We start from the raw sequence: 16,639 nt of genomic DNA, 5'->3' as shown, positions 1-16,639 counted from the left end.
GCCCTTCCCCTGTGCCATCATTATTTCTTCATTAAATACATTTGGTCTCAGGGGTGAATTCTGGCTGTGGTGGCTGCTTCATTTAGTTGTTTTAAAGGAAGGGAACAATAATTGGTTGTGATCTCCACACCACTTATGTGACCTCGTCACGTAACTTAGGTTGCTTGGCCTAAATTAGGTCGAGTCATGTGATGCCTATCATTCTACGGTCCCACGGGGACTGTGTCGTTGGTGGAAAAGCCATAATCCAGCTCAGGACCACCGACTCAACTGACCCACTGGATTTAAACCGGCCAACCGGGATGAGCCTGACAGCTATAACAATAGACTAACACTATCCTTCAGCTCTTTGAACTTTGTTTATACTGATATTTCCTTCCAGGTAGACTCTAAGATTCAGTTCCAAGCTTTAGGACTGTCATCATCTCCACATTTTGTATACTACAAAGTGTTACCTGCCTCTATCGTTTGCACCAGTGTTGATGCGTTGCATCCTGCATACTCCATGAGCTTTGTTTCACTCTCATACTAACTTACATCCTCGTTTCTACAAAGGCCTCTTCACCCCTCTTGCAAGTGAAGACCCTGCTGCGAGTCCCAATGTTACTGCCTTGATCCCATTCCAATTAACCCTTTTAAAGTGACAGGGATGCTCAAATTGTGGTGAAATTGCTGATCTCCTTGCCACAAGCATTTTATTTGCCTGGTAAAGCTATGATATTGCTCCAATGTTTTTAAAGGAAAGAGCAAAGAGCCAAATATAAAGTCTGTCATTCTTTGCTTTTCAGTTGACAGCACAATATCATTACTGAAACTTTTTGGTGTGGGGAGGAAAAGAGGGGGCGGAGGGGGAATAATGTTATCTCGTTGATAACAAGTGTAGTTTAGGAGAAATAAAATTAATGGTGAAACAACTTCGCATGTTTATTTGACTGTTGAAATTGAAAGTAATTCTTGCCATTATATTGTTGCGGATATGAGGATTGCATTTTTTTGATTGTGTTGTATTGTATTGGAAATGGTGATGAACATTGTTGGATATGGCCCCTCCTGCCTCCAGAGTTGTATAAAGATAAAAAGGGCGTCTCGGTAATTAGTCCATAAAGCATCCACGTCAGCCAATCATAGAATACCCCTGTTCAGTAGCTTATATCTTATTATGTGTCTTAGGGTAAGGCTGTGTCTCCCATTAACTTAAATACTCCATTGTACCAAGTGAAATAAGAATAGGTCCCCTTTCATTTCATTTCGATGGCCAACTGCATTTTGGGCGGTTTTCTCTTCAACCACCATTGGCCACGAGGCAGGGTTGGGGAAGAAAGGCGGGTCCCCACCTCGTCAGAGAGGGGAGGAGTGAGCCAGCCCCACTCGACCAACCATGAACAAGGGGTTTGGCTTGAGAGGGCGGAGAGAGAACGTTTGGGGGAGGTTCGCAAAGGTTGAGGGGCGGGGCCTATATAACCCACGGCGGGGCGTTCCCCGAGGAGATGCACTTTGAGTTGAGACAAGGAGGGAGGAAAAAGAGCTGGGTCATCAGAGCAAGAGCGCGTAAGGAGGAGAGATCCCGTCACGCCAGACCCCCCCCCACCAGCGCATCGGCTCCACCAAGCAGCTCCGACCCGTGATCCCGCGCACACGACAGGCCCGGTGGCATCAGCGGCCGTCGAGGTCCAGCCCGACGTCCCGTGCGGGATCAAGCTCCAGCCAGCTCCATGCCGTCCTCCCCCTCCAGCCACACACCTCCTTCCAGCAATCCACTCTGCAATTCCCCACGTGAGTCAGTGTCTTTGTTTGTTCTGTCCTGGGAATAAGTTAAGTCTGTATAAGCTAATAATTTTCACTGTGTCACCTGCGTCTCATGTCCCTGTAAATAATCGTGACTGCTCCTTTTTATATGTGTGGATAATAATAAACCCAGTTACTCTTCTGTACGTCTTCTTCCTCTTTGCATTCGGTCGCTTTAGAGTTTTCCAGATTGAGCAGCTGCGGTGCGATACGGCCAACGTTTGGGTTGAATCGGGTTTTAGTCGGGGAATAACTGTTCGGTCGCGGAGCCTCCGCTCGGCAAATATAACATCTAATCCGCGGTCCGTAACAATATTTATTGACAGTCCCACTCCCACAATCCCACCATAAGACCAGCAATGCTTTGCTCAGATTTCCTACATGAGGAATTCCTACACAAACAGTTAACACAAGGCTTAATGGGAATATTGCAGGAATTAAAGCTAATCAGCTCCTGATCCCAGCTTTAAGAAGATGAAAAAGTATAATGATTGTGTTGAGCTGAAATTTTGTTTAAAAACTTTTATTTACAGAACAAAGGTGCTTTGAGAAAAGAAAGACAAACAAGGGAATTTAGAAAACATGATATTAGGAGTTAAAATTGGCGTGAACAATTGAATTTCTGGAAACGACTGCAGTGGTGACAACAAAAGACAAAAAGAAAAAGGATCCAAAATGTGAAATGTAATAAAAATCGGTTTATGAACGGAGGCGGCTGAAAGGGCAGTATCGAATGATATTGGGAGAGTCATGTCTGTATTGACACTAGAGTATCCACCTTGGAGTGTCATGGTGTATTATGGCTCACCTGTGTGTTCTGGTGTTGCTACATCCGTTCTTTCACTCTTGGAGGAATCTTAGCGACTGACGGTAATTGGTACCTCTGCAGGAGTCTGCAGTACAGGGACTGCTCTTTCAACACAGGCAGACAGGTTGGCAGGTGCGCTGTCCGCTTCCGTCTCACATCTGATCTTGCATCCTCTGTTATTAGAGGTCTTTGTCTCTCCCCAACCACCTTAGGTTGTATCCACTAATCCAACAACACGTACTTTGTTATTCTTCCCAAATCTAATATCAATGCTCTCTTTCGCTCCTTTGAGCCCCTTTCTTCCATATGTGGAATCACTTATTTCTCTCTGTACCATCTTGCTGGATGTCTTCATATCTGGATGTCTGGATATCTTGCCGGATGCACTGTGAAGATGTCTTCTTGTTGTCCTGCATGACCAAAGGTGGACGGACCTTATGCATTCACCTCCGTGTGTGTGTGTGTGTGTGTGTGTGTGTGTGTGTGTGTGTGTGTGTGTGTGTGTGTCATTATGTCTCGTTACTTGCAAAATCGAAGATTTTACAAGTATATTGCTTGGTCGTCTTTGTTATTCATTCATTCATTCATTTGTTTGTCACTCGCCTACAGGCGTAAAGTGTTAACTGATTGTTTAGAAGCTCTAAACTGATTGTCATGAAACTTTACCAAGTTGTGGAGAGTAGTAAGAACTGAGAAGCCTATTGACTTTCGGGTCAAAGGTCATCTTGAGGTCAAATTTCTAAAATCGTCATTTTTCATCCAATTGACTTGAAAGTTGAACCGCATTTGCATATTGAGTCAATGAATTGGCAAAACAACTATTTTTGAGGTAAAAAAAAGTCAAAGGTCAATTCAAGGTCAAACTTCTAAAATCAATTTTCATCTGAAATATCATCAATTTTCATCCTATTAACTTGAAAATTAAATAGCAATTGCATAGTGTATCAATGAATTGGGAAAACAACTATTTTTGAGGTCAAATGGTCAAAGGTCAACTCAAGGTTAAACTTATAAAATCAATTTCCATCTGAAATATCATCAATTTTCATCCTATAAACTTGAAAATTAAATAGCAATTGCATAGTGCATCAATGAATTGGGAAAACAACTATTTTTGAGGTCAAATGGTCAAAGGTCAACTCAAGGTTAAACTTATAAAACCACCGTTTTCAGAGGCCATTTTCCCCCGCAAAGCGGGGGTTGGCCTTTTCGGGGACCGTGGTTGTTGTTGTTTTTTGGTCCCCTTTTTGAAGCAATGTTTTACGGCCGGATGCCCTTCCTGCCGCCAACCCTGTTTGTCGCCTTTTTATGATAAACAGGGAATTACCAGTGTAGTGGTACTCAATTTGCCGACCTCGGAAGGATGACAGGCTGAGTCAACCCCCCTGGCGTTAATTCAGCGATCGACCGGGATTCGAACCCAGGATCCTCGGATCCTAAGCCGGCACCCTAGCCGCTAGCCCAACACCAGGTTAAACTTATAAAATCATCAATTTTCATCTTAAAAGTAATCATTTTTATCTGATTGTCCCAAGCTTTGATTAAGATCATCAATTTTAATTTTAATGAAATGAACAATTTGATGTCTCCATGGCAACTTTTTTGAGGGTGGGGGGGGGGGGGGGGGGTGGTGTATTTTCCAAGTATTGTGCTCTGCTACATGATGTCTTTCTTGTTATGACGGAAATTGAAAATTTTCGTCATATGTCGGTCTGTCTCATTTGTTTATTTGTGCGATAACTCGCGAACGCTTTTTGCTATCTTCGTCAAACTTTACCACAGGATTTTGACGAACAAATGTGAAGCCGTCAATGTTTTTGGACTATATAGGTCAAAGGTCACGGTTCTCTCGTCTGTCCGGGTGACATCTCAGCCATCCTTTGAGCTATGAAGCTGAAATTCGGGCACAATAGTGAACAGGTGCTTTGGCAAAAACGGTATTTTTCTATTTTTTGATTAATCAATCAATTAATTGATTAATTACTTAATTATTATGGATTCATTAAGTACTCATTTATTTTCTCTCATCTAAGCAATATCTCAGGCACCTTTTGAGCGAGAAACTTAATATTTGAACACAACAGTGACCAAGGGATTTTGCTATAAAGGGTATTGTTGATTTATTGATCAACTCACGAATGTGTCCAGCTATTTTTGTCAAACTTTACCAGAGGATTCCGAAGGGAAAAAAGTGAGGCTGTCAATGTTATTTGACTATATAGGTCAAAGGTCAAGGTTCTCTCGTTTTTCATCATACCTGTCAGGCTACCACCTGATGCCTTCTTGTTTCCCTGTCTGTTTGTTTGTGAGCAGGATATCTCAAAAAGTTGTATGAAACTTGGATTGGATGAAACTTGATGGACAGGTTGGGTGTGTGACAAGGAAGATTTGGTTCATTTTTGCTGAAGATTAAAATCAGGATCCGGAAAGGAGAATATTTTAAGTGATTCTTTACCATTGAGTGATGGGGCTAAAAATGATATACAACACAATATCTCAAAAAGTTGTGGATGGATTTGGATGAAACTTGGTAGATGAGTTGGTTCGGTGCCAAGAACAAGTCACTTCGATTTTTGTTCAGGTCTGGATCCAGATCCGGCCAATCGGTGGGATACAAAACCAAAACTGTTCAGCCTGGTAGAGGTATGTGCTCTCCCAAGTGCTCTTCTCGTTTACTCTTTTAATTACGTATTTTCTGAAGTGATTAATTATTATCTCACTCAGTCAAGTTTGAAGTTTGTTATTACACTGAAAACCAAGTCGAATTTGAAGATTGAAAACTCAATCCAAATCAGAGCAGACGATAGTAATGAGCGTACAGAACTGATGAACGATAAAACGCAAATGCACTGAAACATGGAACTCGGAAGTTTCATTCACCGAAATTCAATTTTTTAGCCGCGTCACAGACGCTGCTCATAGAGTGCCCTCTGCTGTTGTTCTTGTTCTTGTTCTTGTTCTTCTTCTTGTTCTTGTTGTTCTTGCAGAGAAGACAAAACCTCAAAGCTCCACCCATTCTGGGAACCATAGCTCCACCCATTGTGGGCGAAGCTTCATATAAACAAATATCCACCATTTTATTAACTCGCATAGCTTTGAGGCCTGTTTTGTAGGCCCGTGGTGTCTTGCTCTCTCACACAGTTTTCTTTCAAATCAAATTCGATATATCATTTCATTTTTCACAGTCGCTAACATAGTTTTAGACTCGGTTGAAAAAAAACGGGAAGAAAATCCGATGAAAGTTGCCCTTTATAGAACGAAATGAATTCTCAAAGGCCTGTAACTTCAAGTCCATTGAGATATTTTTTTTTTAAATCGTGGCATGGTCAGTCATACAACGCCCGAAATAAGAGATGGGAAAATGCCGAGATATATATATTTTATTTAAATCGCGGCATGGTCAGTCATACACCGCCCGAAATAACAGACGGGAAAATGCCGAGATATATTAAAGATTCGTCGCCACACACGGGAAATTGCCGAGATATATTTTCACTTTGCACAAAAATAACATCAAGTAATCGAATCAATAGGAATGTCCTGTGCCTATAACATCGACGTTATAGGCACAGCTGCATCTAGGCATTGTGTAACATCGACGCGGCTTTTGTTTTAATTAAAACTTTTTGTACTTGTTTTTAATGATCTACGGCTCGTAATGGTGGCCACTCACATCTTACACACATGGACATACAGACGAGGCACGACACAGGACTATTAAACGAGAACAAGTCAGGAGACGACGATGGTTCACGAGCAAGCGCTATTCAATGACAAAGGACGTACTGTAACCGAAACAGGCCCCGACAGGCCAGGCCCGGAAATGTCAAAACGAAGGTTACTGACCTTGAAATGAGATAGAAAATAATGTATAATCAAGTTATGAGGTTAGTTCGCTACACAATACCGAAAATTCGGTGAAAAATGAAATGAAATGAAATGATAAATTAATTAATTAATTAATTAATTTAAATAAAAAAAACATTAAAAATCGAGCTCCGTGGGGCTAGACACATGACATTGGCCTAACCAAATATCGAAACTCCTGTCAGATTCCACCAACTCCCTCGGAGAAGATGTACCTTGAACTCGATTACCCCCTAAAAAGACATCTTTTTCGGGCGTGGCTCCGCCCACAATGGGCGCAATACGCCCACTCTAGGCAGGACACAACTAGATCATGATATCAACCTCCCACCCAAGTTTCATCAAGACCGGATGATATCATCGGGTAGTTATGCTGCGGGCAGACAGACACACACACACACATGACGAATATAGTGGTCACTTGATAACTCGTGAACCAAAAACAGTGCCACTGAGTTTCGGGGAAGTGAAGTCACATCCCGAGGTACTCACACTGATCCCTTTACTAACTGGATCGGGTGCCTATCATTAATTTGTCGGGTGGTCCTGAAGCCACCGGAAGCACTACGTAGTTTGCCTGTGCTCTATCCTCTTAAAAGCTGAGCATCAAGCAAGGGAGCAGCACACACCATCTTTAAAGTCTTTGGTATTACTCTGCCAGGTTTTGAACCACCGACGTCCCAGACGGATGCTTTAACCATTACACCACTCATTCTGGTATAGTCCCAGACATGGAGTGGACACTAACCATTACACCACTCATTCTGGTATAGTCCCAGACATGGAGTGGACACTCTAACCATTACACCACCCAGTCTGGTATAGTCCCAGACGCGGAGCAGACACTCTAACCATTACACCACCCAGTCTGGTATAGTCCCAGACGCTGAGCAGACACTCTAACCATTACACCACCCAGTCTGGTATAGTCCCAGACGCGGAGCAGACACTCTAACCATTACACCACCCAGTCTGGTATAGTCCCAGACGCTGAGCAGACACTCTAACCATTACACCACCCAGTCTGGTATAGTCCCCTGATGACATCTTTATGATTTATCACCTGATCTCTCTTCCTGAGTGCTTTTTTTCGAGCCCTTCCCTCCGGGAACTCACAATCTGCTTCCAACCGCCACCTCAAGGTCTCTTGCGCTTCAATCTCTGAGCTTTGCTTTACCTACCTATATCTTGTTCCCATCGACGTAGACATGGCGGGTCGGACGGGGCGATAGCCCCGAGCGTGAACGTCGATGAGGCACCAAATGACACCTGTAAAACACGTTCTCATGCTGCATTTGGTTGTATATGAATTATAATTCTGCACAACAGACTCGAGAGAGCAAGATATGTAACTTTCAGAAGCTCGTTTTACATTTTTAACTCTGTGGTACATGTCAATGTGTCATGTCCATATTTAGGACCTCCTTCCATCCGGTTTAACATTTTTCGTTAATTACTAATCACCTCCTCACAGTAAATAAATCCGTATTTTGGTATTAGTAATTATGGGACTGCCTGCTGCATAGATCTCTCATCTCTTATTTTGTCTAACGAGGTCATGCATTCTGTAATGTGCAGATCACCTATAGGCCCATGGGATGGAGGGTTATATTGTTATAACTGTTGGATGTTTATTTCGTAGTTACGTGTTGATCAGATCCAGATGTCTCACCGTAAGAACCCAATTAGTGACAACCAGGATCACATGCCAAGTTAGTTCTTTAACTTCTTTGTCCGTCTCTCTTTGCCTTTGAACGTCTTGGATTGTCTGGCATGAACAAGTGTGTGAGGGAAAAAAGCGAAGAAGGTGCTGGCGCTCCAAGGACCAATGGTCTGGACAAAAAGGTTAACCTGGTGAGAGGCCTTAGCGAGTGTGTTAGCCTGGCAGGATGGCCTCAAGGTATGCACACTCATCTCCAAGCTGTCTAGCCTGGGTTTGAATCCCGACCCAGCTAAAAACTGCCATCTTGGTGTTTCCACAGGCAGGGTGATTCATCAATGTGTGTGCCGTCCCTTTGGATGGACGTTAAACTGGGTGTCTTGTCTGCAGGCATCAAGTTGATGCACATCAATAGTAAAGATCCCATAGTGTTCTTCGAAAAAAGCAGGGGAGTTCAGCTCTGGTGCTGAACCCACCAGGGAAGCTTAGCGCTCTTTTATATGCCCCTCCACCTCAAAATATAAATTCCTGACTATGCCAGCACCTGTGGGGTGCTAGTATTGATCTTTGGGCCTGGGCACAACAAACCCTAACTACACCACTGCTTGGTCCCACTTTCATCCACAATCTCTCCTCTCATGCTGTCATACATCCATCCAGATGTTCTTGTCCTACTGTTTTCCTTTCACCCAATTTTTTGTGTTGACCCTTTGCCCCCTTTGTATTCTGCTCTTCAATTCGTCTCCATATATGCATTAAATATTGTCGCGCAAATACAACAAACAACAACAGGCATTTTAAAGGTCATTTTCCCTACTAGAGCGGGGGTTAGCCTTGCGGTCCCCATGACAATCTTCTGCATTTTGCCATATTTTCTGCATCTCTCCTTGTTAACCCCCTTGCCTGCCTTTCTTCTTCGACCATCTTTAGCCAAGTCTTTCTCGGTCTTCCCCGTCCTCTACTTCCTTCTACATTCATTTCCATCACTCTTCTCAACCAGTCACTTTCATCCTTCCTCAACACATAACCAAACCATCTCAACCTGTTCCTCTTCACAGCATCAATCACAGGCTCTATTCCCATCATCTTTCGCAATTCATCATTTGTCTTCCTCTCTCTCAACGATACTCCGCACATCCGTCGAACCATTCGCATTTCCACCCTTTCCAACCTTCGTTGCTGCTCTACGTTCATTTCCCATGTCTCGCTCCCATAAATCATAACACTTCTCACACATGCAGCATACACCTTTCCCTTCAGCTTCAACGACACTCCCCTCATCATCAGCACGCCACTCAGTTCCCGAAACTTCTTCCATGCACATCTCACTCTTGCAACCGTTGCCGAGTCTGATCCACCTTCTCCATTCAGCATGTCTCTGAGGTAGCAAAATGTTTTCACACCTTCCAGCTTCACGCCGTCTCCAAGATCCAACTCAACATTTCCTCCATCTGCAGATCCCTCTGTGCACACCTTACATTTGAATGTAGCTGCCACACTGGTTAATGACCCTCTCAGACCACTACATTTTTGATGAACCCACTCAGCGCACATTGTACATTGAATGGAGTTCACTCCGACACCCTTCCTACACACAGCACAGGGCCACTTCCCAGTTCTTTCCATCTCACCACATGCTTTACCACTTGCCATCACCTTCGTCTTTCCGATATTCACCTTCAGACCTTTTGTCTCCATACATTCCTTCCACTTGTTCATCTTTTCCTTCAGTCCATCCATACTTTCCGCAATCAACACCAGATCATCTGCATACAACAACTCCCACGGTAAACCCTCCTTTACGTTCAGAGCCAGCACCTCCATCACAGCTACAAATAGTAGTGGACTTAGTACCGACCCCTGATGCACTCCCACCTTCACCTCAAACTCACCACTGTTCCCGTCCTTCGTCCTTACAGCTATGTGCGCTCTTTTGTACATTGCCATCACTACTCTGATCAACCATTCCTCCACTCTTAACTTCCTCAATGCCCATGTCAATACTTTGCGTGGAACCCTATCGAATGCTTTCTCCAGATCAACAAACCCAAGAAACAACTTCTTCCTCTTCTCCATGTACTTCTCCTGCAACTGCCTCACAATGAAAGGCGCGTCTGTCGTTCCTCTTCCTGGCATAAATCCAAACTGCATTTCGTCGATCTTCACTTTCTTCTTTATCCTCCTCTCCAACACCCTTTCCAATACCTTCATTCCATGCTCCAATAACTTTATCGCTCGATACGAGCCACACTCCAGAGGGTCACCTTTCCCCTTGTATAGAGGGACGAGGGTACTCAGTTCCCAAATCACTGGAATGCGGCCTTCTTTCACCACCAGATTACAGATCTCTGTCATTCTCTTCACACCCCAACTTCCTGCTGCCTTCAACATATCTCCCACAACTCCCGTCGGCCCTCCCGCTTTTCTACTCTTCATTGCTTTTATCGCTTCCTCAACTCTCTTCTCAGTTATCATCTCTGCCGGTCCTAAAACTGGGTTACGCTCTATGTTGCCATCCCATTCATTCTCTGTATTCAACAGTATTTCCATATATCTCTTCCATCTTCCTTTAATTCCATCTGGGTCCACAACGATTTGTCCCACTTCATCCTTCAAGCAACTCACCCCCATCACATCACACCTCTCTTTCGCTAACTGCTTTGCAATCCTGAATACTGCTTTCTGACCCTCTTCCGAATCCAAGCGTTCTCCGAACATTTTCCTACATATAACTTTCATGCTCTGCTGTTTCTGCTCCCGTACCCATCGCCTTCTGCCACTCCTTGAACTTCTTCCTCTTCTCGTCAATCCTCTTTCCAACTTCATCATCCCACCACCATGTTTCCGACTGCCTCGGTGGTCCTTTTGTCCATCCACATACCTCACCAACGGCTCCCAACAGACTAGCTTTCATTGACATCCAACCACTTTCAAGCTCAACCACATCATCCTTGACCCGACTCAGCCTCTCTTTTAATGCCTCCCTTACTGTCACCTCTTTCAACCTCCACACCTTCATTCTCGGTTGGTACTTCACCCGCCGAGCTCTCCTTGCACCTTTCACCCTTATGTCGCAGACAACCAAGTGGTGCTGTGAAACAGCCTCCTCCCCCGGGATCACCTTTGTGTCCCGGAGGTGGCCCCTATCTCGCCTATGCACCATCGGGTTGTCAACGGTTGTCGTCGACCCACCTGACGTGTATGTAACAAGCTTATTATCCTCTTTCTGGAACTGAGTATTACAAATCAACAAATCAGCTCCATCAGCAAACTCCAAAATCCTTTCACCTTCTCCATTTCTCACACCATATCCGTAACCCCCATGAACCCCGTCAAAACCATCCATACTCCTTCCCACATGTCCATTTAGGTCTCCTCCTACCACAACAACTTCCTCATTCACGTTTTCCATCAGCTTCTCTATCGCACACCAGAACTTGTCCTTCTCTTCATCGCTTCGACCAACCTGCGGAGCATATCCCGAGATGACGTTCACCAAGAGCTTTCCAATCAGCATTTTCACCATCACCAACCTATCACTCACTCTAGTCACACTCACCACACTGGCTACAAACTCCTCAGAAAACAGGACACCAGCACCATTCACGCCCTCCAGGCACCCTTGCCACATAAACTTGTATTTCTGTCCCTGCCTACCCTTCACCATTCTCACACCACTTCCTTTCCATCTCGTCTCTTGCACACACCATATGTCCACTCTTCTTCTGACCAATACTTCCACCACTTCTCCTGATCTCCCTGTCATTGTCCCTACATTCCATGTCTCAAACCTCAGAAACCGATCTCCACTTCGGGCTGTACCCTGCCCGTATGTAGTTGTAATTGTCATGGTTCTCTTTTTGAGGCAATGTTTTTATGGCCGGATGCCCTTTCTGACGCCAACCCTCTTTGTCATCTCTTACGACACGCAGTGATACGATGTACCTATTCTAATCCAAGGTACACACTGGGAAACGTTTAAAACATGGAAATTCTGGGGGGTGGGGGGGGGTGGGGGGGGGAGAGGGCGGCGTCAGCATCACGGCTACGGTTTAAACATATTTAAATAATATTTAAACAAAACCATGAAAAACAATCTCGGAAAAGTCTCTAAGTGAGAACGTGGATTTGAGAAAGCAGGAGCAGAGGTGGAAGAAAAACGAGATATAGGGGGCGGGGCACAAGTCGAGACGAGGAGTAGAGCGAACAAGCACGTGTCTGGGAGGAGAGAAATAATTAATATAGAATTTTTTTTTGTTTATTTGTTTGTTCTGTTTTCAAAACGCTGGACAAAGGGTAAGATGTTCGCGAGAGGTAGGGGGGAGAAAAGAAAATCAAAGAAACAAGCAAATACTATGAAGGAAAGAACCCATATTCACAAAACACTGACGGGGGGGGGGGGGGTGGGGGGGGGAGGGAGCCCGGAGAGACCAGGCCGCACACGAGGCGCAAACAAAAAAACGACTAATTACACACAAATTTGCAACAACTACAAAACCAAATAGAAACACACAATAACACATACACAACAAAATACGCAGCGGAAATTTGACAAATACATGAACGGGAAAACACTCAAACTTTGATGCCGTGGAGAGATCGAAGCAAGCCTCGTCACTCGAGGGCCCGGAAGTCCATATATCGCGCGAATGCCCTCAGTTAATACCGTGGGCTCGCGGATGGCCAAACAAACTTTAATGGAGGCGACGATCAATTACGGATTTTGACTATGCAAGCACGGAAGGAAGAGGAAGAAGCGGCGAGCTCTTACCTGTAGCGATCTCACCGGCAGTCTTCAACCCTGCAAATTGATCTCACACGAACACGGGATTTGGAATGAAAGAGAAAATAATAGAAGGGTTTATTCAAAATAAATATCAGGACAGGGAAATGCGGTGATACAACTAAATTCTAGGTTGGGACGTCCCCACTCGCAGACGTCGGATACAAGACAAAGGGAGAATTAATAAAATAAATGTCCCGTCGTGTATTTGTGAATGTGAGCTTATCTGTCTGGCAGTGTAGCGTCAGGTCGATGTTCGAGCGCGTCGTCCGATGCAGCTCCGGTTGGCGTGAAGAAAGGCCTCGATGTACCCCCGCTCGCCCGCTCGTCGGTCGCATGCGAGGTCCCGTTTGCTCACAGCACCAAGCCTCACTCCAAGCACCAAGCTTCGCTCCAAGCCCCAAGCACCAAGAGCATCAAGACCATGCCCAAGCCTAAGCACCAAGAGCACCCAGCACCAAGACCAGGCCCGAGCACCAAGAGCCCGCGAATAACCCAGGGAAGACCAGAATGCCCGTGAGCGAGTCATCTTGTCACTTGCGGTCTCACGTCGATTCTCCCTCTCTAATCAACCAGTCCCTCGCTTCTTTGTCGTCTTTCCCGCCTTCTGACGTCACCGGCCCTTTTCCTCTAATCAGCGACCTGCTTCTAAGTAGTGGTTTTGCGCCTTCTGCGCTGGTTGGCCGAATGTTCGCGCCTTCCGCACTGATTGGCCGAGTGTTCGCGCCTTCCGCACTGATTGGCCGAGTGTTCACGCCTTCTGCACTGATTGGCCAAGGTGGCAATGGTCGGTGGCCAATCAGTGTGCCGCTTCCTTCCACCTTCCTTTCACCAATCAGTGGCCAGCCCCTTACCCCAGCCAATCACATGTTCCCTGGGCATGGCTCCAGCCTGCCTCGCACAATGTTTGTTGCTATGCCAGCTGGTGATGTGGCTGGCTGCGGCCCCATCGGCGGTGCCCTGATCTGGCTTCCTGCCTGTTCTTCCTGTAAGTCTTATTGTGGTGGAGGGGAATTAATTAATGTGTGCACTAATGGATTTATCTAATGTATATGAGTACGTTGCCATGAGGGACACTGGGTTGCTCAGAGGGAACGACACACGAAGGAATTTTACCCATAATCCCTGTACTAATTAGCGTGCCCTGCCCCCTCTTGGCGGGGACACAGATACAACTTATTCCGACATACGGCTAAACATAGAACTTATTACAGGTAGATTCCCTATCACGACAGTCGAGTACCTAACTATGCAGATCTACCTGGCTCTAGATATTCCTCTACCCCTAATTCATAACAATATATCAATGTAAGAAAATGTAATTGGAATAAAACCAATATTGTGCAAGTCAATATTGTGCATCAATAAATGATCCATAACATGATTCTGACAGGTTGATACAAAGGTAGCGCACTTACCATTGAGCTGTTTGATGTGGGTTCGATTCCCTACCTGACTATAAACTGTCGGATTGGTGATTGACCGGCTGGAGGTTGCATCACCATTGCACGGTCAATTGGATGGACGGTAAGCTGGGTATCTCATCTGCTCTCATTAGCTGGTGTGTGCTAAACATCCCACAGTATCTTTCACATCCCACAGTATGTGAGTGTGCTAAACATCCCACAGTATGTGAGTGTGCTAAACATCCCACAGTATGTGAGTGTGCTAAACATCCCACAGTATGTGAGTGTGCTAAACATCCCACAGTATGTGAGTGTGCTAAACATCCCACAGTATGTGAGTGTGCTAAACATCCCACAGTATGTGAGTGTGCTAAACATCCCACAGTATGTGAGTGTGCTAAACATCCCACAGTATGTGAGTGTGCTAAACATCCCACAGTATGTGAGTTAGTGCTGATCGCACCCTGAACAAATTAGGAAATCCTACCATAACCATGTCCAGGCTAACATCATGTCTGGCTGGCTGGTTTATGAAAGACTTGGGCTAAGCTTTCCTCTCGGCTGACCACAGAAGTTGGTGTAATTAATTGGGGCCATTAGAGAGTTGGAGTTCATGTAGTATCTATATAATAATACCGTAAGGACTCGACTTTGTTATCCCTTTTACGCTGCACACAGTGACCCGATGCCCACGGCACTAATGCATTTACGATCTACGAACCGCGCTCTTTGTTTATCACGTACAGCCACACTCGAAAAATCTGAATTAGTCGACTTTGGGGCCAAAAAGCATACGATTAACGGCCGATAGGACGCCATCTTACGACGCCATCGTATTGGCGTCTGCTGGGCGAAGGCGATGCGAGCCGTCCGCTGATTGGACAGTCGAGTGGTGTGAACATGGCTGGTGTGAACCAAATGGTCTTTTTATTCCCTTGAACATTTTAAATTAGGATATATAAGGAACCGTCTTTATCGTCATTTTAATAAAGTTAAATGGAGTGACGTTGCGATACTCAGGGTGCGTTGCATAAATCCTCGTAACTCAGAGAGGTGTAGCAGGTGGCGAGACGTAACACTCCCAGAATGGCGCTATGCCGATTCCTATTACGAATCCATTCATTTTTCAAAAGTATATCGTAGCGTTGTCATTTAAGTAGATTGCAATAAATACGTTGTTCATATACGCACTCTTCATTCTCATCTTTCTTCCTAACTCTTACTCGGACAAGCAAATCCCCGATGCCATCCATAATGGTACACTCTATCCATACACCACATCCTCCCTTCCGTGGATGTTCCATGGGTTCTGGCTCCTCCCGTGCACCGGGTTTTTCGCGCATGCGCGCGGTCTCTCGGGGACTGGGCCTTGGACCGAGCAGCGTTACCTGAATAAACCTCCGTGTGAGAACCTGACCTCTTCTTATTATTGGCGTTGAGGTAAAACTTCTGCCTGTGAAATATTTTTGAATACATTTTATCCCATTGTCATTTCTCACTTCCCCACACAAAGGCAGTAACATGGCGGTTCCGCATATGCGAGCCCCACACGACCACATCAAAATGGCTGTTGCGTGCGAGCCCCACGCGTTCTGTTCTATCAACATGGCGTGTCCATGTGAGTGACTTCGGATGCAGCAGCTTTGACATGGCAGAGACAGGTGAGCAACTTCATCATGTGTGTGACCCTCGTGGGATGCGGGGAGGGGAGGAGCCTCGTATTAGGGGGCTATCGATTCCTTATATATATATAGCCTACTAGAAATCCCAGAAATTTCTGGTCACGTGGGTCGTGGGTTCCATTTTGTATCCGTCGATCGTTCATGGAATAAGCACAAGATAGCTCGGTGGGAGTAATGCATTCGATCGTGTCCGTCCGTCCGTGTGTGTGTGTGTGTGTGTGTGTGTGTGTGTGTGTGTGTGTGTGTGTGTGTGTGTGTGTGTGTTTGCGTATGTTTGTGTGTTCGTATGTTCGTGAACAAGATATCTGGAAAAGTTCTGAACGGATTTGGATGAAAGTTGGTGGGATGATTGCCCTTGGGATAAGGAAGAATTGATTAGTTTTTGGTGAAGCTCAGGATATTATTCCGGATCCAGGAATTTTTTTGGGGAATTTTTTGGGGAAAACATTTTTCTGTTTTACTGCATTAAAGCTTTTATTCTTATTCTTAAAGCCAATTTAATGCATATACATGCATTAAATGATGTTGTTCTCCTCTAATTCCGAGATATATCAAAATAAATTCTCTGACAGTTAGGGCTTACTTTCCTTTTCATTTATTGTTTTGGGGAGAGGGGATGTTAAACAAAACGTATTATTCCAACTTGAC

The 16,639-nt window shown here is 45.0% G+C and overlaps 1 protein-coding gene across 3 annotated transcripts in view; it reads left to right on the top strand.

The window, feature by feature from the left end:
* The window catches only part of LOC137431621 (uncharacterized), a 110,689-nt gene that overhangs the window by 88,935 nt on the left and 5,115 nt on the right, over positions 1 to 16,639 (top strand). For all 3 annotated transcript variants that reach the window (XR_013624125.1, XR_013624124.1, XM_078782069.1), the window contains exon 2: positions 15,823 to 15,970. Coding sequence is in view for 1 of the 3 variants with exons in the window: in XM_078782069.1 (XP_078638195.1) it covers positions 15,823 to 15,970 (148 nt within the window). In the remaining 2 variants the exon portion in view is untranslated. The remainder of the gene's footprint in view (positions 1 to 15,822; positions 15,971 to 16,639) is intronic.

This window comes from Myxine glutinosa, chromosome 7, assembly GCF_964187855.1.
Source record: "Myxine glutinosa chromosome 7, kmMyxGlut1.1, whole genome shotgun sequence".
Classification (NCBI taxonomy): domain Eukaryota; kingdom Metazoa; phylum Chordata; class Myxini; order Myxiniformes; family Myxinidae; genus Myxine; species Myxine glutinosa.
Note: the sequence above shows the minus strand (reverse complement) of the source record. Positions and strands in the feature narration are given on the sequence as shown.